At 48.2% G+C, this 21412-nt stretch overlaps 1 protein-coding gene across 3 annotated transcripts in view; it reads right to left on the bottom strand.

The window, feature by feature from the left end:
• Ptprg (protein tyrosine phosphatase receptor type G) overlaps positions 1-21412 on the bottom strand; it is a 672889-nt gene that overhangs the window by 58013 nt on the left and 593464 nt on the right. For 2 of the 3 annotated variants that reach the window (XM_050161098.1, XM_050161100.1), the window contains 2 exons: positions 15871-16003; positions 3401-3487 (listed from right to left, as the gene is read on the bottom strand). In XM_050161098.1, the coding sequence (XP_050017055.1) occupies positions 3401-3487; positions 15871-16003 (220 nt within the window). The remainder of the gene's footprint in view (positions 1-3400; positions 3488-15870; positions 16004-21412) is intronic. The other variant, XM_050161099.1, reaches the window with a different exon arrangement.

Raw genomic sequence — 21412 nt, 5'->3', positions numbered from 1 at the left:
ACGCACTGCTAACTGAAACCCCCTTGAGTCAGAGGCAGAGGACAGTGGGTCACTCTATTCAAAGCCTCCCCGACACCCTCCGATGCCACCGTTTCCCTAACTTGATCCTGCAGCTGTATTTATGCATGTGCAAAATGACACGCTAGCAGAGTTATTCAGCACAGCATTGTGTTGTGACAAAACTGACGGCCTTGGAGGACTGCTTGAACAAATTGTGACGTGTCTATTTTAAAACCACCGCCCCCAAAACAGGGGAACTATAGATGCCTAGAGAAAACTGTTACCTCAAACAAGGCCAAGCATGGGTAAGACATGCAGTATTTATTATGTAAAAAGGGGCACGGAGACAGCCCTATCTGTTTAGATATCAAAAATTCCTGAATAATGTATAAATTACCAGAGATGAGCCTCTGTTGTAAGGAGGTGGACGTAAGGTGGGCAGACAGAACTGTGAGGGTCTACATGATTTCAAACATTTTTTCTGAGTTATGCCAAATACTACTTATTCAAAATTTAAGTCAACTTCTTTGGAAAACTTTGACACTTGAGTCTGGTTTTCAGAGTTTTATCCTTGGCTCACATCTTCCAGGATCTGGGGCCTCAGAGGCATGGCCCTTCCTCGTGCCCACAGAGAAACAGATAAGAAAAGCATCACAGAAGCAGGGCTAGAAGGCAGGTATCACGTCAGGCTTGTACCCAGCTCCTGCGGCTATGTGTAGTGCTGTTCTCCCAGCATCCCTGGAGGCTTTCCTTCCCTCCTCATTCCAGGCTGCATATTTGAATGGGTGCAGGCCATGTGAGGAGGAGGAGGAAGAGGAGGAGGAGGAGGAGGAGGAGGAGGAGGGAGGAGGAGGAGGAGGAGGAGGATGAGAAGGAGGAGGAGGGAGAGCCCAGACTCCAATGGAGGCCTAGGAGAGGTTGCAGCCCAAGCACCAGGAAACTATGCAGTATGGTGCTGTAGGAAATCCGACACCCAGTAGCCCTTAAGTTACCCGCCCACTGGGGCGTGGCCTCTTACACTACCTATGCCCGTGTAAAGCATGCATCTGGCCTTTTTTCCAGCTGCGGGATTTGGTTTCTGTTCTCCGTTCCAGCAGAGGATACTGATTTGTAAGCTACCCCTAAATAAATAACCCTCTATTATTCTCAATGCTGAGCTAGTGTGGGATGTCTTTTAAGCGTCCTTCTTTGGTGTGGAGATGGGTTAGCAGCTAAGGAGAGTGGGTACAATATGGAGCAACGGAAGAGCATGTGGGTTGCTGGCCGTAAACATACAGAACACACAAGGGAGTAGGTGACTGGAGGCTGTGGAGGAATCACATAGTCAGAGCATCTCCTTGGGGAAGATAAGAAACCCTTGAGCTTGAGCCCCTGAGGACAGAGTTTCTATCAGGCCATGCTCTTCCTCGTAAAGTACTGAACACAGCACAGAGCTAAAGAGAAAGGACCTGTGTAAGCTCTAGCTGCCTAGAGAAGAGGCCCCACCCAAGTCATCCCCTTCCGCGGGACTGCCTGGCCAAGTCACTTACCTCCTCAGAGTCTCAATGTCTTTTTCTTGGGTATTAACTAAGCCTTCCAGATTTAATCTTCATAGCCATCCCTAAGAGGGTGAGTTCTGAATAGACCCATTTTCTAGATGCGGAAATGGAGTCTCAAAGGGATCCCTGGTCATGGAGCCAGGAAGTGGTAGAGCTCGAGTTACCAATCCACACGTCTCCGAGTCAAGGTCCGTGTTCATAGGCCCACTGTAGAAAATTCACTTTATGCTACACAACTCACAGTTAGGTTGAGTCCATAAATACTTGCCGTTCTTCAAGATAATTTCTAGCATGGACTTAGGTGGAATTAACTTACATTTCCCTCAGTCTTAAGCAAAGCTATCAGATTCCTTGACACAAACTGCAGGAATGAGGTATCTCCTGTACCAAACACAGTGTGCCTGTGGCAAGTGTGCTCCCATGTAAGGGCCAAGCATATAAGCAGGCCGAGCATCATGTCTGTGAGCCTCAGAAGCTGCACAGGCATTTACCTCTGTATTGTGCATGAGACATGCTGGGTTTTTAAAGCACCACAGTAAGACATGTCACTATAGACTGGCTACAAAAATAACTCAAGTGATAAATTACATTTATCCAAGGAATAAATGTTATTATGGGTTGGGTTTAAAAATTGTTCAAGTAATGTCCATAGAATAAATGTCACCATGGGCTGGGTATAACGATGGTTCAAGTGATGTCCATGGGAAGAAATGTTATCATGGACAGGGTGTAACAGTTGTTCATGTGATGTCCACAGACCCCTCTCGTAAGATAAGATCTTTGAATTGAAAGCTATAAAGAGAGGTTTCTGGTCCCATATTTTAAAAAGCTGCTGGAGGTTTGAAAGCATACGAAAAATTGGAGACTTAAAAGGGTTAAAAAAGTCACAGAAAGGAATAATGACATCACCAGTGTCAGTGTGCTGTGCACAGGGCCAGAACTGCCCAGATAAAGATGGGCCAGCCATGGGCTTTCTCATTCACCTGTCAAAATTCTTCCTCCATTATCAGAGCTCTGTTTGATGATCCTGGGGATATAACTGAAATTTCATCTCAGTGACCTGATCTACGACAACTAACAGAGACAAGCCATTCCATGGGAAAGCTTAGATGTTAATTTTATAAAACCGATTGACTGAAAATACAAATGTACTATTTACTACATAAGTGGACCAACTACCCTACTTAACAACTTAGCATTAAACGATTATTAATATTGAACAGTCTATGTAAGATAAGCAATACAAATATCAAGAGGTTCAAGTGCAGATATGAAGAGTACATTTACAACTTCTAATTGCTTCTTATAAAACTCTGCAGGTTAGTAATTTTCGAAGTATTAAGCATTCATGCACATTTGCTTTTTTTATGGAAAAGCATGTTATATCCACATTTGTTCATTTTCTGTCTTTCCTACTTTTAACCCTTAATTCATAAATTAAGACATTTTTCACTTATATAGATTATGCTTTTAAAAAAAAACAAAGCTCTAATCATGCATTATGCTCTTTTGAAAAAAAAAACAAAGCTCTAAACATGCAACCTCTGAATTTTTTTTTAAAGAAAATGGATGCAACATACATACAGACACGCAAACGCAGTGCACCCACCATATGACCAACAGGAACAGAAAAATACAGCCCAGCCCACAGAAAAAGCAAAGCAAGCACGGGCGGGAGCTACCGCAAGGGACAGCAGCGACCTGGAGGCTCAGCTGGGCTTTACAGATCTTACTGGGTGGGGTGGAACAGGCGCATATCAGCAGTTTCTGTCTAGAAGACTGTCACCCCATAGCAACAAAACAGAAGTTCCGCAAGCCAGTCCCAGCCATTGAGACTCCTCATTAAGCCGGGCCGCCCTCACCTGCTCCCCTTCTCTCCTCTCTCCCCAGAAGAAGGCACTTCACGGGAACGTCTGGGAAAGCCCTTGGACTTTATTTTGTTACACCCTCTAAATGGATAAAAAACAAAAGAGAACATGTGTAGAAGACAGTAGTTGACTTGGCCACCCAGAGTTTCGCACAAATGCCCTCCCTCCACTCACACAGCGGACACCCACCTATCTTGTACAACATTGTCAAAAGGGGGCACTCATGCAAAAATGGCTACGGTGTTAGGGAAGTCTCTGATGCAACATGGCTAGGTTTGTTCTCCAAAGTGATGACTTACATATCAGAAGGCGGTTTTATCTGGATACGGAAAAAGGTCAGGGAGTCACCATTATGACCTCATTCAGATGCCCGTCCTTCATCTCTGCTGTCCCCAAAGCAGACAGCTCAGAAGAACTTCCACAACTTGCTGGGTCTCTACTGCCCAGTGTGGCCTGCCTTCCACCACCAATTTCTCTGCACTTGACAGATGCAGGGTTTCGTCTTCTTCCCATGTGTCCCTGTCAATTCTGTTTTACACAGAACGTATCTCAGCAGACAGCACCAGTACTTGGCAAGAGTCTCTTAAACATTTAAAAACCTCAGCACCGGACGCTAGGCTGGCCATGTTCAGGATGCATTTTCTGACCCATGCAAACGCTTGCAGGCGGCTGATTGGATGGGAGTGGCCCCAGCCACCTGGGCTATAGGATGTCACACTGAAATGACTCTAAGTTCTGTCCGCAGAACAAGGAAGCCAAACCCTAATACATAAGCTTCTCTTCTGTGGGAGCCCTGCTGACTCACACACAGCAATGTAAAGTCATGGTCACTGCTCCCCATCTCAGGTCTCAGACGGTTCTCGGCAGCCGTTCCCTTCTAGGAATGAACCCCTTTGACTTTTTAGTGTTGATGTTTCTCTTCTCCCTTTCACAAAGACTTTAATAAGTTATTTTGGTGATTACCAGACTGGCTATGAGGTCAAAGTGCTTTTTCACGGGAGCCAACCTTTACAGAAAGCAGAACTTGGGGACAAGGCTGAGAGGGGGAGGAAGTGCACAGTTCAGAACTTCCTGTCTCCCTCTGTTGAAACTACTCTGTCACTACAATGACTGTCCTCCACACATCAGGAGTCAGCTGTGTGGCTGCGAACACTAATCTGAAGAAACCACGAGTGTGTTGGAATGTTTTTACAAATTTTCATAAAAACTTGAAGTCTGCAGCTTCCTAAAATATTTAGACTTTTTTTTTTTTTCAACCCTTAGCCCCGCTCTGAATTCTGCCAGCTTTACTCTTTCAGGAATGTTGGAGCAGAGCCGGCTATCTCTCCGCAGTTTTTCCTCACGCACCATCACAGGCTCTCGAGACTCCCACCCAGAAGCTGACAACACTTCGGGGAGAAGCAAACGCCAGTAACTAATACTCCCCAACAACCAGGGGGTAACCCGAGCAAGCACAAGGGTTTAAACGTGGAAGGGAAGGGCAGTGGATTCTGAGAGGTTGGAAGAAAATGGCTCACTCCGGCCTAGAACAAACACCTAAGGCTCAGCTCTCCCGAAAGCGAGCTCTGTTTAAAACTGTACCAGCCAGCGCAACATGTGCTGTCTCTGAAGTATCAAGGGCCATGTTTAAATGGCCACCTTTAGCTGCGCTTCCCTCCCGCTTTTGTCTAATGACTGTGTGTTAGCCTGTTCCGAGAGCGCTCCGACTGGCATCTCAGGGCCAACTCGACAGCAGGGGGTCGGTTACTATAACAACTGACAGCTCTCATGAATTCTGAAAGGCCCCTGAGTAGCCATTTGGGAAACAGTTATTGAGCAAAAAGTTGCCTGGGATCCGAGGCATTAGCTGCCACGTGACTCAGCTTTCCCTGAACAGTTGGGAGGAAAAAGGAAAAAAAAAAAACCAAAAACAAAAACAACAAAAAAAAAGGTGCCCACTTCCTGGAACACCTGGGGACCTCAAAATGTTCCCATCTCCATCCCTCTCAGATTCTCAGGACAAGCCAGTTTAGCACCACTGAGTTATCATAATCCCAGCCCTCCAAGGCAAGCCTTATTTTGGCAGCATGAAACGTGTCTTAGCTCTCCCCACAGGTTTGACACATATTCAGGCTCTGGAGAGCTGAATGGTAAGAATTATTCTTCATGGTTCAAAATCTTAAAATACAGTCAGATCGGGAAGTTCTAGGTAGAGATGAAATGAGCCAGCAGTAGTTAATTTTTAGAAAAAAAAAACAAACAACAAAAACACACAAACACCAATGAACGGTCTGTTTGCAGAAAAGATCAAGGGGATTGCATGAAGCCATCAAAAATGACTGAAGCTCGGGTTTTCTACCTTTTGATTATTTTCTTAGAACAAGAGGATACTGAACAGCCAGGATGGAATCCAGTGTTTTGAGCATGCAGAACCACCCAGAAAAGGCTTGCCAAGAGGGACGTGTCATTTGAGGGACAAACCTATGGCCACACTGACTGCATCTCCAAGGCCGCCTCTGTCTGAGCAATTACCCTCAGCTTTTTCTACACCGTCGCAGCTCAAGTATTCTCTCCAAGAAGTCCTTGGCTCTCAAGCTGTTCCAGTGGACCCTAGTCACGGTCAAGTTTCTTAAAGAACTTACCGTTCCCCCAAATGCATCCAGGAATCAGGCAGGAAGAGAAGGGACAGCAGGCCCTGGTGGCCACCTGGCGCACAATTCGCTCTGTCCAGCTTGATGCCACCACAAAAAAGCTGTAGCTGGTTTTTCTATGAGATAGCCTGCTGGGGTTTGAGTGAACCGGTACTTTCAAATAGCACAAAAGAGATTAAAAAAACGGACCAGTTGATATAGGTCCCTGGTTTGTGGTAAGCGTTATTTAATTATTCATTTCCTCTACTAAGCTGTGAATTTCTCTTCGAAGCAAAAATTCTGATCCTGGAGGAGTCCCCAGTGTATGTATCAACACACGGAGGAGTAAACGCGCCCCAATCACACAGGTCTTAGTTGAGCAACACAAAATCCTGGCTATGAGAAGCTAACACTATGAGGTGTGTGATCCTGGTCAGTCTTTCTTTCCTTTCTGGAAACTGTTTCCTTTCGTAGAGCGAGGATAATCTCCTGCCTGATGCCCTGGCCACTGCACAGACTCTGTAGAATCAGAAGTGTCATGCACGTAGGGAATGGCAGAGCCCGCCTGCTGTCCCAGGTTCTCAGGGGACTTGTTCATCCGAGGCTAAGCCAGGCAACTCAAAAAATTCTTTAAAACGTGTTTGGGCTCAGTGGGCAGAGCACTTAACTAGCATGCACAAGGTCCTGAGTTCAATCCCCAGCACCTCACAGCGAAAGAGATGTAACACGTGCCTTCTCTCATTCAACTATTACTGGTGGCTTATACTAGCAGTTTTGTATTTGGTACCCCCCTTCAGCCACCTACTTAGAAAAAGCAAATTCTTAGCAGACCCCCTCCCTTATGACTCTGCCAGGAGAGCAGGCAACCCCCTCATCTAAAGCCACCTCTAACGGCTGAGAAGTACTGGCTGCCGGAGAGGCAGGTGCAGTGTGCCTGCTCACAGATCCTCTGCCTGCCATGGTCACTACCGTGTAACTGCAGGAAAGACCCACTTTCCAGAGAAGTGCACGTGACTGGCCACGCTGCGAGCACACGTGCCTTGTTCTCATGTGCCCACGCTCTCTGGCCACGTGTCTCTGCCTGCCTGAGCCTCCGCTGCACCCGTACAAATCCCCTACACAGCTGCCGTGAGGACCCTTTCGCATCCTCTCCACTCTGTCTCCCACGGAGCATCCAGAAGACAAATGTTGCAACGGTAACAAAACTCACTCGTGTTCATGAACCGGATTCTTAACCAGGAGCCCACCAACACGTCTAAAAGGTCTAAAGATGGAACTTGGTTAAAACCAAACAAACAAACAAGCAAATGCCTTTTTCTATCTGCAGATACGACTCACTGACATGAGCGGACTTGCCACAAAGTTTACAACCGACTTGGTCGTATGGTCTCAGTCACATGATCAAGAGGGAATGTGAATTTACCAGATTAGAGAAGGCTTCTCAGTATCCAACTTTAGTACTACTAGGGATTGGAGGCCACAGTTTCTGCTTACAAAGCTCACGCCCTACAATCCCAGAATCCATGAAGCTAGCTGAGCCTATCTGAAGTAAAGCTGCTTTGTGCTTCTGCAAAGTCCCTTTCTAAGCTAGAATTACGGTCAGTAAGATACTAAACTAATCTCTGCATTCATCAGCTGGGACTAAGCCAAAGTAGGTGATATTATTCAACATCAAATTCTCAAACTCACAGAGATGTAACTGAATGTGAACATCATTACCGAGTCCCCAGAACACCTGAAAATATAACTGTTTCTCAAAAACGCCGTCCACCTAATTTATTACGGCAAATTCAGAACCCAAGGTGATTCCTAGCTAAGCCTCCAGGCCACGTGGTCATTACTGTGCAAACCTCACACAGTAGTAGCTAAACGGTTCCTATGCCCACAGTGTCTGTATGACCTGCAGACATGAAAACAAGCTACGTAAGGAATAACTGAAAGCAAGTTACGTAAGGCATAAATTGTTCCTATCATGCATGCTATGCCCTGATCTGGGGCAACAGAATCTAACAGTTAAGATGGTGGCCCATGGGGTCCGGATAGATGGATCAATGGGCAAGAACACTTGTTGGGCCTGTTTCCTATCCCAGCACCCATGAATAAAGGTATACCCTTGACTCTAAACCCCACAGTGCTAATTTAGGGCAGAACAGAGAACCATCAGGGCTTGTGTGACACACGACCAGCTGTAGGCTCAGAGAGTGGTCATGTCTCTGATCATAAAAACGAGCATCAGGTGGCCTCCTCTGGTCTCTGCATGAATACCGCCCCCACATGTAGCACATATAATAGTGGGTTATGAAGTCAGGTCGGCTGGGTTCAAATCCAGGATCCACACACTAAAGGTCTATACCATGACTTGGCCGGAGGCAATAAAACAAAACAAAATAAAAAGTTAATTTAAAAAAAATCTGTGCTATTCAGGTATTAAGGAACACAAAAGCAACTTACAAACAAAACCCACCTTCAAGACAGTCACAATTCTTGGTGTTTACTGATGCCTGGCTCCAGGTAGCTAATCTGTACCACAGCACGGATGCTCAACAAGTGGCCCGAACCAAGGCACCTGGCGGCTCGCCTAGCATCCTCCTCAAATTATGCAAATCGAAAAGGTACCATCTGAAAGGTCCCACTTCTGAGTGGCAGCAGCTGTGCTGTTCACTATTTTCAGGGCATTAATGCCACACAAGCAGCTTGCCCCATAGTTCTCGCAGTGAGCTTCCTTGCTATCGATTCAAAGCCTGCGCTGTTGCCATCTAGAATAGGAAGGCCAAAATGGCACATTTTCCCTTTCCGGCATCTTCAAGAACTCTTGATTTTATTTTTTTATTTTTTTTTTAAGTTGTTCTGACTCATTTGCAAAAGCTCTGAGCCACTGAAACAGATTGTGAGATCTGTAATATTTCTCATGCGCACAACTGCGTGCCGTTCACTGAAGGAGCCGAGCATTAACTCGGGTGATTTCCTTTCTATGTCCTGGTCTGTCACCCTGCCCTTTGTCCCAACCACCCTGCATGCATGTCTCTCTGCCTTCATTGTACTTTCTGGACTGCTACAGATTTGGGGTTTTCCTTTGCTCCAAGAGCAAACTGTAGCATCCTATTTGCAACACCTCTGCTACAGTATTACAAAGTATATTTTCCTTTGTAGATCTATATCACCAGCTGCGTTTGCTCCTCAACAGTCCCCCATGGCTCCTCAGTAGTCCCAGGGGAACTCTATCCCAGATCTCTCTAAAGTCTGTGCCCATTACTTTTGTTTGTTTGTTTGAGCAAATCTGAAGTAATGAGGTTGTCCCTTTTGGAGACACATGTTGGTATGACAGAGTCACTGGCTGATTACTCAAAGACACGTATGGTGGTATTTCATAAATACAGGTGTCCCTCGGGGCTAAGTTAATTCTCATTTCTCATGCACAAATTGCAGAAAGTTGGGGCACCAGGGAGGAGGACCTGACCCTGACCGACTTCACGTGGGTGACAAGTACACATGCCTCTCTTTGGTAGGTACCAGATGATACAGCTGCTAATAAAACTCCAAGAATCCAACCAGCCCTGAGCAGGCAAGGATACTCTCAGGCTTTGCAGCTCTTTCCAGAGGTGTGTGTGTGTGGGGGGGGGGGGTGCAGGGGCCTGCCTTTACTCTGTTCCTACTCCATGACACCCTCGTCTGGAATTGCCTGTAGGTTCATTAGGAGTATCACCTGAACCAATTTTATTAACTTTATAGTCACCCTTTCATTTTGGCTCAAAGGAGTTCTGCTCAGTTGGTTAACCTACATTCATACCACACTTAGCTCTAAATTGATGACTGAGCTATTTCCAGGCTACTGTGCATAAGGAGATCATTCCAAAGAATAAACTTTAGAAGGAGATTCCTAACTTTTTTTTTCAAATGCTGTCTTATGCTATGATGAGATTACTGGGAACTATGCACAGTTAATTGTTGAAACAAAAGATATTTATTTCCATCTATAGATTTCATTTGATCACTTCCAAACACTTTTAGGGATACAGGACCCCAAATTATGTTTCTATTTCTCCTTAAAGTCAGATCTGGAAAAATACCATGGCACGTGTGTACTAGGTCCCCATCTGCTACACGGGGCAGACGTTTCTCACAGCCTCTAGGGCCTGCCTATGTGCACTCAGGGGCATGTTTCTTAACGACTCGACAGGTAAGGAGACTGACATTGGAAGATGGATCTTCTTTGAAAGTGGTACTTCTTATTGACCTCTCTCTAGTATGTCCCTAGGCTCCCACTATGGATGGTCAGTCCTCTGATTTCCAAGCCCAAAATAGCTTTTATACATCTGACACACACACACACACACACACACACACACACACACACACACACGTTTATATACAAGAGTTTTTCAGCTGCCCAGAACCAAATTTCATCCTTTGGGAAGGAGAGTAACCTTTGCTAAGAATACATGCGCACTATTCCCAGGCGCTACAGCTTTGACGGGGTCTGGCTTCAAATCCAGGCTTTGACCTGTGCTCCTACTTCAGCACTATACGGTTACTGCCTCTCTCGGGTGCTGCCTCCTGCGCCTGCAGCCCCCCCCCCATGTCTTTTGGTCATTCTTCGCATGGTGGTACCTCCAGTGCCTCTGCTGTCCCTGCGATCTGCTCCCATGACAGTCAGTGCATCTGCTTGCTGGAGGTTATTCCCTCTCCAGGCCCATTGCTCTTCAGCTTCCTCCTCTGGCTTCTAGCCGTTCAGCTGTCAGCTTCCTGGGGAGCTTCTCCTGTACCTGACTTTCCTCCCGAGCTGCACTGAAGCCCGATGCACACTTAGCCTTCTAGAACTTCAGTATGTCACACACCCAACTCTAATGACTGCTGAGGGCCACGGGGCTTTGTGACTGAATCACAAGCACACCACAATGCATGACGATGCATGGTACCGACTCCATAAGCATTATATAAACAGCAGGACGTTGCATACAAAAGACCATGCCCATGCAACGACAGAGATGGCTTCATAATTGAATAAATAACCGAATACTTAGCTGAACCTTCTAAACCAGCCGCCTTTCTAAGCCTGGGCAGTCCCCCTGAGAAACTACCTCCAGCCAGCTTTCACCTCATATTTTTGAGGATAATAGTGGTAAGGCTAATTTTGGACTCCAGCGCTAAACCCAAGCATAATGGGCACAGTCCATCCTTCAGCCACCAGAAGACTCTGCAGATGGCCAGATGATCAAAGTAAGACATGAGACACACCATTTGGGGGCCTCACGGAAACTGTGAGATGACAAAGTCTTTTTCTGTTGGGATGGAAGGATGGACATCTAGCATAGGTCAGAGGGCTCCTATGAAGAAAGAACCACACCGGCTAGCCACATCCTTATTCTTCCAAAATTGGTCACACCTGATGCCCCTGGAACTTTCAGTGAAATGAATCAATAATAGTCCCCCCCCCCCTGGCTTGGGCTTAAGGGAATCTGATTTGCCTGTCAATTTACAACCAAAGGGCGCTCTGATGATATTGGGCTTTGCCTGGCTCACAGCAGCCAGTCAACAAACTTCAGGCCCCTTTCTCCCCCCAGGCCAAAGAAAGGAAAGGACCTCCCTGATGTGGGAGTGTCATATATCAATCTGTTGATTTCATTGGCTGAGCAATAAAAGAAACTGCTTGGCTGGCCCTGATAGGTTAAAAGATAGATGGGAGGAGGAAACAGAATAGAATTCTGGGTGGAAGAGGAAGTGAGGTCAGACTCTGCTCGGCTCCCGGAGAGACCGGACAGCTCTGCTGGAGCAGAGACGCCATGCTCAACTCTCCCAGGATGGACAGAGGCTAGAATCTTCCCGGTAAGCGCACCTTGGGGTGCTTACACACATTATTAGAAATGGGCTAGTCCAGGTGCGAGAATTAGCCTGTAAGGGCTAGAGTTCATGGGCCAAGCAGGTCTTAAATGAATACAGTTTGCGTGTTGTTATTTCGGGCATGAGCTAGCCAAGCGGCCGGGGTGTTGGGGACGCAGCCCCGCCGCTCCTTATTTCAACACCTCCCACCCTCCACACCGATCTGCATAAACTGCAGGAGATGCTACCGCCCAAGGGTTTGGCACAGTGCCTGGCACTCAAGGTGGACCTAAGGAACATTACTACACTCTTCAACTGTACAACAGGAAACAGAGAAAATCCACAGACCCTGGGATTCATTGTTACACTCTTTTTTTAATGTATGGTTAAGTTGCGGCGTCAACAGCGCCAGGCGACCGTACTCAAGCTAGAACCCTGGCTACAAAATACTGGTCCTGGGGTTAGGTTGCAGTCATCGTGGGCTGACGCTGCGGGCGCACAACTCGCCACCTGAGGACGTGATTCTGGAGGTCTGGATGAGCCTCGCCGCTCTGCCTATGTCAAGTCCCTTTGTCAGTCACCTCGGCCACCCTGCCTCCATGCCTGAAGAGGCAGAGTTGCACGGCTACCCTAGCTTCAAAGCCACACCACCACGGGGACACGAGTCTCTGTCGTGCTTGCCAGTTCTCTATGGGAGCCGCCTCGTGCTGCTCCTTTCATATTAACCACAGGGAAAAAGCTGGGCAGGAAAAGGGCCCTTGTCCCCTCTGGGCTGTTCTCATGCTTTGCCAATGGACCCATCTTAGCATGAATTCAATTTCATTTTTCCTGCTGTTAGGATTTTTTTTCTTTTATAGCCATTTTTTTCTTTTTGTGCACTTTAAGCTAGGGGGAAAGTAACAATATTTTGGCATGAACTGTTAATCTATTTTCCATTTGGACTAACCGAATTTTTCAGAAACAAAATAGTTGTTTCAATCTTTAGGGAAAGCAATCCGAGGACAGTAGATGACCTAGAGCTGTCCATCCTATGGACCAAGCTCTTTTGGAATCCGGGTGCTCAGGAGACACCGGATTATTTGTGCCTGTCCCTGCTGCTCTGCTCCCAGCCCCTCTCTGTCTCCATGATTCGTGAGAGAATACAGTCTGGGATAGTCTAGCTGTTTTGGTTTTCCTTCCCGGGACTTGTCCAGTACAAGTGCCCTCCTACCCCCTTCCTATGTAGCCCAGGCTGCCACAAAATTGCTACTCAGTACAAGCCGACCCTGAAGTTGCAATCCTCCTGCCTCTGTCTTCAAAATCGAAATGCTAGAATTATAGGTATGCCCCATCCTACACGGCTCCACCAGACACTGCTGCTTTTGCCTTTTCCTGGTTTTTCAAGACGGGGGTTTTTCTGGGTAGTCCTGGCTATCCTGGAACTCACTCTATAGGCTGGCCTCGAACTCAGAACTTCACCCGCCTCGGCCTCCTTATGCTTCTTCATGGCAGGACTGGAGAACACGGTCAGCTGAGTGGCAGCTGTAGAGCTTTTCCAGCAGGTCTCAGCCTGCAGGCCATGACCCCTTTGGAGAACACATATCAGATTTCCTACATACCGGATATTTACATCATGGTCATAACAGTAGCAAAATTACGGTTTTTTTGAATAATGTTATAGTTGGGGAATCATTGAAACCCAGAGCGCTGTATTAAAGGGTGGCAGTGTTAGGGAGGTTGAGAACCACTGTGCCATGTTCCCATGTGGGGAGTTATCATCACATACCTGGGGAAGCCAGAGAAAAGTATCCTGTCCTGCTCAGTTGAGAACAGACCTGAGGGCACACAGCTACCCATATGCCCTCACTTTCTGCTGAGCCTTCCCTCCAAGCACACGTGTGGTGATGGATGCTCAACTCACACTGTCCCTGGCACGCCTTTCCTGGCCACTGAATGTTCTTCCTCACTGTCTCTGCTTAACCCAACAGCAAGTAATTCTAAAGTAAGACCACAACACTCTTTCCTAGATATCCCCACTCACATCAGTGTCCAGGCAAGGCAGTGGCGGTGCACACCTTTAATCCCAGCACTCACAAGGCAGAGGCGGGGGATCTCTGAGTCTGAGGACAGCCTGGTTCACAGAGTGAGTTCCAGGAAAGCCAGGACTACACAGAGAAACACTGTATTAAAAAAAACCAGGATGAAAAAAGGTCCAAAGGCTAAAAGGCTGTCTAGACCCAACCCTTCTTGCCCTGGCCTGCCTCTGACATTCCCCAGTGCTACAATGCGACCGTCATACCCACTTACTGGTTATTTCTGTAACATGGGGGTGGCTTTTCCACTTGCTGCCACCTATGCTAGAAAAGGCATTGGTTGGGCTAAGATGGAACCCATCATTTAGGTCTCTGCTCAGATGACTGCCCCAATCAGGATGCTCATGGTCCCTCCGAGCATTCAGAATGCGAAACTCTAGGTCCCAGCATGACCTGGCCTCTTCCCAGAGGTAGTTTTCTCCAGCTCACACATGGAACTCTTTGAGGAATATCTTAGAGGTTGCTTTCTTGCCTGTCTCCACCACAGCAGAAGGCCACAAGTGTTGAGCCACCGAGTCTCACTGCTGCTTTAAGGCCACAAGGGTTGAACCACTGACTCTTGACATTGCTTTAAGTTCACAAAGGTTAAGCCACTGATACTCGCTATTGCTTTAAGGCCATGAGGGCTGAGCCACTGATTGATGCTGTTGCTTTGTCTCAACAAGATGTCGTGACTCAAACATAAGAGAACTGATGGGAAGAAGATGAGGAGGATCTGAGCTATACTTGGGGCCACGGGCTCTTTTGCTCCCTTCCTGGTTGCCATGAGCAACAAGACCAGAGTCAGCTTTGGAAGGAAAGATTATTTGGGCTCTCAGTTTGAGTGTCGTCTTTCACTGCAGGGAAGATGTGGTAGCAGGGCCATAAAGCGACTTCCTCTCCACCAATCAGTAGAGAAGGGAATCCGAGCACTCCGCCAGCTTTCTCCTCTCCCTCTCTGTGTTCAGGCTGGATGCCAGCCCCTCGGGTAGTGCTGCCCACTTTCAGGGTGGATCTTTCCTAAGCATTTAATACAACCAAGTGGATGATCAAAATGAACCATTACGCTGGTGCCCTAGTTTGCTTTCTATGGCTGTGAAGATCACCATGACCAAAAGCAACTTGGTGGGTGGGAGGGTTTGCTTGGTTTACTGAATATCTCTACTGGAGGCATCACTGAGGGAAATGAGGGCGGGAACTAAAGCTGAGCAAAGGTGGGAACCAGGGAAGACAGCTGAGCACCGGCTTACCCACCCTTTCCCACCCTGGCTTTTTTCTCAGCTATTCCTATTCTACAGCCAGGTCTGTCTGCCCAGAGATGGCATGGTGGGCCAGGCACATCTACATCAATCAGCAATAAAAAAAATGCCCCCCCCAACACACCAACCAGTCTAACGGAGGCAATGCCTCACCTGAGGCTCCTTCTTCCCAGGTGACTCGCCTAGTTTGGGTCAAGTTGAGAAAAACTAAGGAGCGCACTGCTAAACCCTGTTCACCAGTGATGAAGGCCACTTGTTCCACTGAAGGAGCTGAGAATCTAGCTGAAAACTCTGAAAAGGCTCCAAGCTGGCTCCTTGGGGGACACAGTGAAAACTCTCTAGAGCAGTGATAAGGGAAGGCTGGCCACAAGCCTTCTGCATACCTAGTGCCACACGACCTAGAAACTGTTTGCCATCACCCAATTTCCTTCTCACCAAAAGGCTACGAAATACTTTAAGGGGCCTGCACCCAGCAGGGAGCAGAGCTGGGGTCTGAGTAGAGATCTCCCGGGTTCTCCAGTGGAGTTTACCACAAATGCTTGGACCTCGGATGCAGTGCTGGCCTGTGCCATCGTCCCGAGACCAAAATAAACAAAGTCTCCAGGTCAGAGACACAAGACTCAAACGCTCACTGCTTCAGCACTCTGAAGACAGAGGCCCCATGTTTAACTCCCCCCTGCTCACTCACCTCCAGTACCTCAATACCTGGCAGCCCCCTGCTCACTCACCTCCAGTACAGAAGCACAGCGATGAGAAGGACCAGGCACACGAAGGTCAAGGCTGAGACCACGATCAGGGGGATGATCCACTCCATCCTCCCCGGGGAGGGGCGGCTTATCATTCCGGAGGTGTTCTTCTCAGCTGCGAGAGAAATAAGCCAGTCAGGGGACAGGTGTGACAGGCCAGCAGGCAAGGCATGATGCTGAGCTCTGTTCCAGGGAGAGCCCGAGCCCTTGCCACTCTGAGCCACCGCAGGGCAAGAAGGGCAGATGGCTGTCCTAACCCACTCTTCTGCAGGTGGGGTACTCTTTAATGGCCTGTAGGCTTGATCTGCTTGGGAGATTAAAGGGGATGTATTAGGAGAGCTCTGTAGAAGACAGATTTCAGCTTCACTCCAAGGATGCTCTCCACCCAGAGGGAACTTCGGGTTCACTTGGAAATAGCACTCGGGGCTCAGAAAGGAAGACAAGAGAGGATAAGGAATCAGCTTCCCCCAGATCACAGCACACACACTCCTGCCTCTAAACTACATGGCAAACCTGCAACCAGGGTTGTTCTCCCTGGACACCCAATAGTTCTTACCCAGCCGTTCTTTCTTCCAGCATCTGCTATCTTTAGAAGCCTTAGAAGGACAGCCCCGTCTCCCCTGAACTATGGGGCAGATGCCTGGGAAGGTGTAGGGATGTGAGTGAGACAGAGATACAGCCCAGAGCAGCCCACATGCACAGAAGCAGCCAGCGACAGGATTAACACTGACCTCTGAGGGAAGACCCAACACTCCGGGGCTGCCCAACAGCTGTCTTAGGAACAGCAAGTATCCCACCTGCTTGGCAAAAAAAAAAAAAAAAAAAAAAAAAAAAAGGCCAGGACACTGCCAGTCCGGAAGTATCCCTTGGCAACATGAACTAAACGCAGGGCTAATCAAGCTGTGTTTCCAGGGAGGGGAGATGGGTCAAGCAAAAAAGAGAAAATAGGCCTTGGGAGCAGATATTTAAAGAGGCAAGACTCCTGGCCTCAAGGTGTGCTCCTGTGTGATCCAATGCATTTTGCTGCATTACCTCTGTGTTTAGTTTTAGGCTCCTGAAGCAGAGACTGCCCAGGTGCTCCCCAGCTCACTGAAGAAAGGACAGGCAGGCAGCAACCCTGACTGATTCAAGCCTCTGGAAGCCTCTCAGTGTTCTGGAATGCCTTCTGGATCCGCCACTTCCCTGAAGACACACTTCAGAGGGTAGGGTGGCAATGCAGGCTCACCCACAAGCAGCCTTTGCCGGGAGGACCAGTTAGGAGGTCAACCTCTGAAGAGCTGATCACAGCACCACTACCATGGTGCCGGGGGAAGGAAGTACAAAGGCTCAGGCCAGTTCTCACACCGTCCCAGGGGAGTGAGGTTCAGAGCAAAAACTACAGAGTGAAGAGAAGTTAGCCAGGTGAGTGTGCTCGGAACAGAGGCCATGTGATTGGGGGAGCGTAAGTATGGGGGGACGAGGATGGAAAAGTAGAAGTCAATCAACTGGGGTCTCCGAGGCTGAGTGAAGGTCAGAGACTTTAGTTCTCACAGTACAAGGCAGACATTCTCACCTTCACGCTCCACACACTGCCTTAAGTGCAAAGCAACAACCCTAGAGGAGCCAGGGGTACAAATGAGAATAATTTGGCAGGGTTCCAACAGAGGTCAGTTCAGCCAGACAATTATCTGGCTGCTGGTGGGGCTCAAAGACCCAGAGGTGCTGCTAATGGGAGGAGAGTCAGGACGGCTGGCCGCAGAGGCCACATGACCCATCAGTTCTGCTTGTACCCCGGGAAACCCTCAGGAACTGGGGGTGCTCAGAGCCTTTTGCGGATTCTTGCCTGTGGTCCCCCAATAATCAGTTCTCAATAGTCACTGGTATTGCCGCCATTCTAAAACCTGTAAAACTCGAGAATTTTCTTGGCTTTAGGGCGGACACAGGAGTAGCGGTGGCTGTGAGGCTCGGTGGCACACTAGCTGTCCTGAAACTGAGTGTGGGTCGTCTATGTTGATGTTTCTGTCCACCCCTTCCTCAGCCTTCACAAGACAACCCAGCTTTGTACCCAGTCTTCACAAAGGCCCGCGGCCACACTGGGTGGTGACGAGGGGCTCCTCAATGTCTGACAGGGTAAGTCCTCGAATTCGCAACCAGCTTTGGTAGAGCTGGGCTGACCCACTTCTTCCTAGCATTGTGAGGTGCTGTGTGACACTGTCCCCTAAGGCAGTGTCTGTCATACAGGAGACCTCAGTCGGCAGACACTTGCATTCCAACACCACTTGATTTCAATCCTTGCCTGTGGCAGGGCTTTCTTTAAACACCTAACACAGGGCTGGACTAGATTTCAAAATGGTCTGCGAGACAGTCAGCCTTGCCGCCAACTTTACGGCACTGTCTTCTCTTGTCCATCAACGGACTGGAAGGGGATGCCATTTCCTGTGAAAATCCCCACAATCTGTTCCTCTCTTGAACCCTGGGTTTCTGCCCAGAGAGTATAGGGGGAGTGCCCAACTAGCCAGCCCTGCTGAACTGTAGCCATGTCCACCTGACTGAGATCCACGTTTCAAGTGGGACGATCCGCCTTTTATCTGGATCGGCTGAGGTGGAAGGATCCACCTTAAATCTGGGACACACCTTCTGGTGGCAGCCTATATAAATAAAGGACATGGGGGTGGGGGTGGGGAGAAAAGCGCTTGCTCTTTGCCTGTTTGTCCTCTCCCTTGCCAGCAAGTTAATCTCTTAACTGGCATTAGAGCCTACTCCTTCGGGACCCCAGCATACACTGAAGACCAGCTGAGACATTCAGCCTTGCGGACTTTCCGTAAGGAGACAGCCACGGTGGGATAATTCAGACCATAACCTGCAAGCCGCTCTCCTAGATCCAGTTTTTACATACACAGATTCGTCCCGACAGTCCCGTGTCTTCAGAGAACCTTGACTAACACAGAGATACTCATTCAGAAGATGTGTGTAGAATGCCCAGAAGTGTTCCAATACCAGGCAAATGTAGAGACCGTCTACCATCTCCATCTGTGTGCAAACCCTGCACAAGTGAGCTACTGTTAATAATTAGTCTTATTTAGTTCTCAGTGGCTCAGTTTCCCCCTCTGTAAAAGGAGGTGATGATACTGGCCCCTGCGTTGTGGAGTAAGAACACACACACAACGTTTAGAAGGCTGCCTGGTACTTCTCCTGACTGTCATTGGTTGTTGTCCCTGTCCCCATCACTGCATCCCTCCTAACATCACTGGGACCATCACTCCCTACCATCTGAACTATGAGCATCAACAGTCACATCACTGAGCTCTTCCTCAGCAACAGCCCAACCCCTAAGGGACTGGGAACGAACACTCCCTGGATGGTTGCTGAACCTGACTCCCCCCTCAGTGTGTGGTCACTCGGCACTTCAGAAGCACACGGGTCGAACAGTCTGCCTATTACAAGCCACCGGTCAAATACTGGAGTCTCAAGGCTGGCCTCCAGGGGAGACCAATCACTTTCTTTCTACTCCAGAAAGACAGTTGTCCAGGTGTTGACTTGGATCTGTGATTCTAGCGGAAGAATGAGTTGCTAGGAGCTACCAAGAACACACAGCATCCCACACAGGCTGTTAACTTGGTCCCCCAAACCTTCTGCTTGCCTCTGGAAACAAGGAATCACAATCTGTCCAGGCCCCCAGTGGCTGCCTGAGGACACACACACACACACACACACACACACACACACACTGCACACCTATCTATGCTGTGATTTTCCTATACATAAAGTTTATGATGAAGTCTAACTCATGGATCAGAGTAAGGTATGAATAACAGTAAAACAGGACAATTAGAACATCCTGGGATGACAGCTTTTTCTTATTTTTTAAAAAAAATTTTTCTCATTTCTTAGTTCTGAAAATGCAAACCATGACAACGGGCAGGGTCAATCTGCTAACTAAGCAGCTAGTGCACGTGTTAGATGTGAATACAGTCAGGACGCAGAGAGGATTCATTCCCCGGGCAGCGCGGAGTTAAGACAGTGTGACATTTCTTCAAGATTCTCATAACCGCGGGGCATGGTAGTGCCTGCCTTTCCTTCCAGCATGTGGGAGGCAGAGGCAACAGTGCTCTGTGATTTTAAAGGCAGCCTGGTCTGCCTATCTGTAATTGTTAAATTCTAGAATTCCCTTTCATTTTGTCTGGACATAGCTGACTGGTGGTAAAGAACTTAAACTGCAGAAAGCAAGCCTCGAAGACCATTGTATACACGTTCGGTTCAACCAAGGCAGTGTATCTGACCGCAAGCTCCTAGGCCTCCGATCGGGTGGAGCTGGCTACAAGCTGACAGGTTTGTGTGCCACTCGCTCTGAGTAAAATGACTGGCGGCCTCAGAGCCGGGCCCTTCTTCTATCAGAGGAAAGCAGGTGGTAACACAGATTACCTAGGTAAAGCTGACTCTTAATTATGTCTGGATAATTCGCTAGTCAAATGCAAATGAAATCCTGGGGCTGCTTGTTCAAAACTCTTTGAGGAGTTTCCAGAAGGGACCAGAGTGATTGCAGGCATGGGCTGTTCTGAGGACAGGAACTGTTGAGTGTTCACCTTGCATGCCCACAGAGCTGCTTTTGACCAGGGACACTAGCGGCTAGCGCCACTAATCCCGCCTGATGCAGTCTCAGGCTCAGTGGATGCACTTGCTTCAGAACCAACTGGCTAACTGGCTCTGGGCATCTGAAGAAGGGAGGCAGGGGAAGTGCAAGTACCTCCCGTCCTCTCCATCTTCATCCCTGCATCCAGCAGCAATTGAGTACAGTGCCTTCATTCTGTTAAAAAAAATTCAAAAAAAGAAAAGAAAAACAGTTTTCAGTGGCATATGTCATCACTGAATTAATGCTGTTTGCCTTTTACTGGCTTGGCTCGCATCCCAGTAGAAGCAAATAAAAAACCGAGCACAATGTACTCTACATGCGGCAGGCGGAGAGCATCAGATGGACCCAGCTGAAGGGCTTCCTGCCTCGAGGAAGGGCTCAGCTCCTGCCACGGTCAGGAACTCTGGTGCCCTTGCGACTAGGACTAGGTCCCTCCTGAGGGCACCGTCCAGGTGGAGAAAAGGGTTCCTTTGTCAGGGAGAGACGTGGAAGCGAGGTTTGCACCGTCAACAACAAACAGCCTACTCTTGTCATGGGTGACTTCGCTATAGCTGTTCTGAGCGACACCCTCATTAAACACCACCCATTGTGAAGAAGGGTGGCTGCGGCTGGTGTGTGGTGTGTGTGAGTGAGTGAGTGTGTGTGTACATACATAATGTAAAATTTACCGTCTTAGGCATTTCTAAGAATATAAGTAGAGCTACATGTCAACAATGTTGGGAAGCTCGTCTCCCCAACATTTTGATCTTACAAAGAGGAAACGGTACTTGGTGAGTCACAACCTTCTATCCTGCTCCCCAGCCTCTGTTCCACATAGAATTGGCAGGTCTGGGGTCTTCCATAGGACCCACATAGGAGTTGTATTAGTGACGGCTTATTTCACTTAGCATAATGTACTCCAAGGCTTATCCAGGG

This window comes from Alexandromys fortis, unplaced genomic scaffold (genome assembly GCF_014885135.2).
Source record: "Alexandromys fortis isolate MF-2015 unplaced genomic scaffold, M_Fortis_MF-2015_v1.1 scaffold_123, whole genome shotgun sequence".
In the NCBI taxonomy this organism is placed as follows: Eukaryota; Metazoa; Chordata; class Mammalia; order Rodentia; family Cricetidae; genus Alexandromys; species Alexandromys fortis.
Note: the sequence above shows the minus strand (reverse complement) of the source record. Positions and strands in the feature narration are given on the sequence as shown.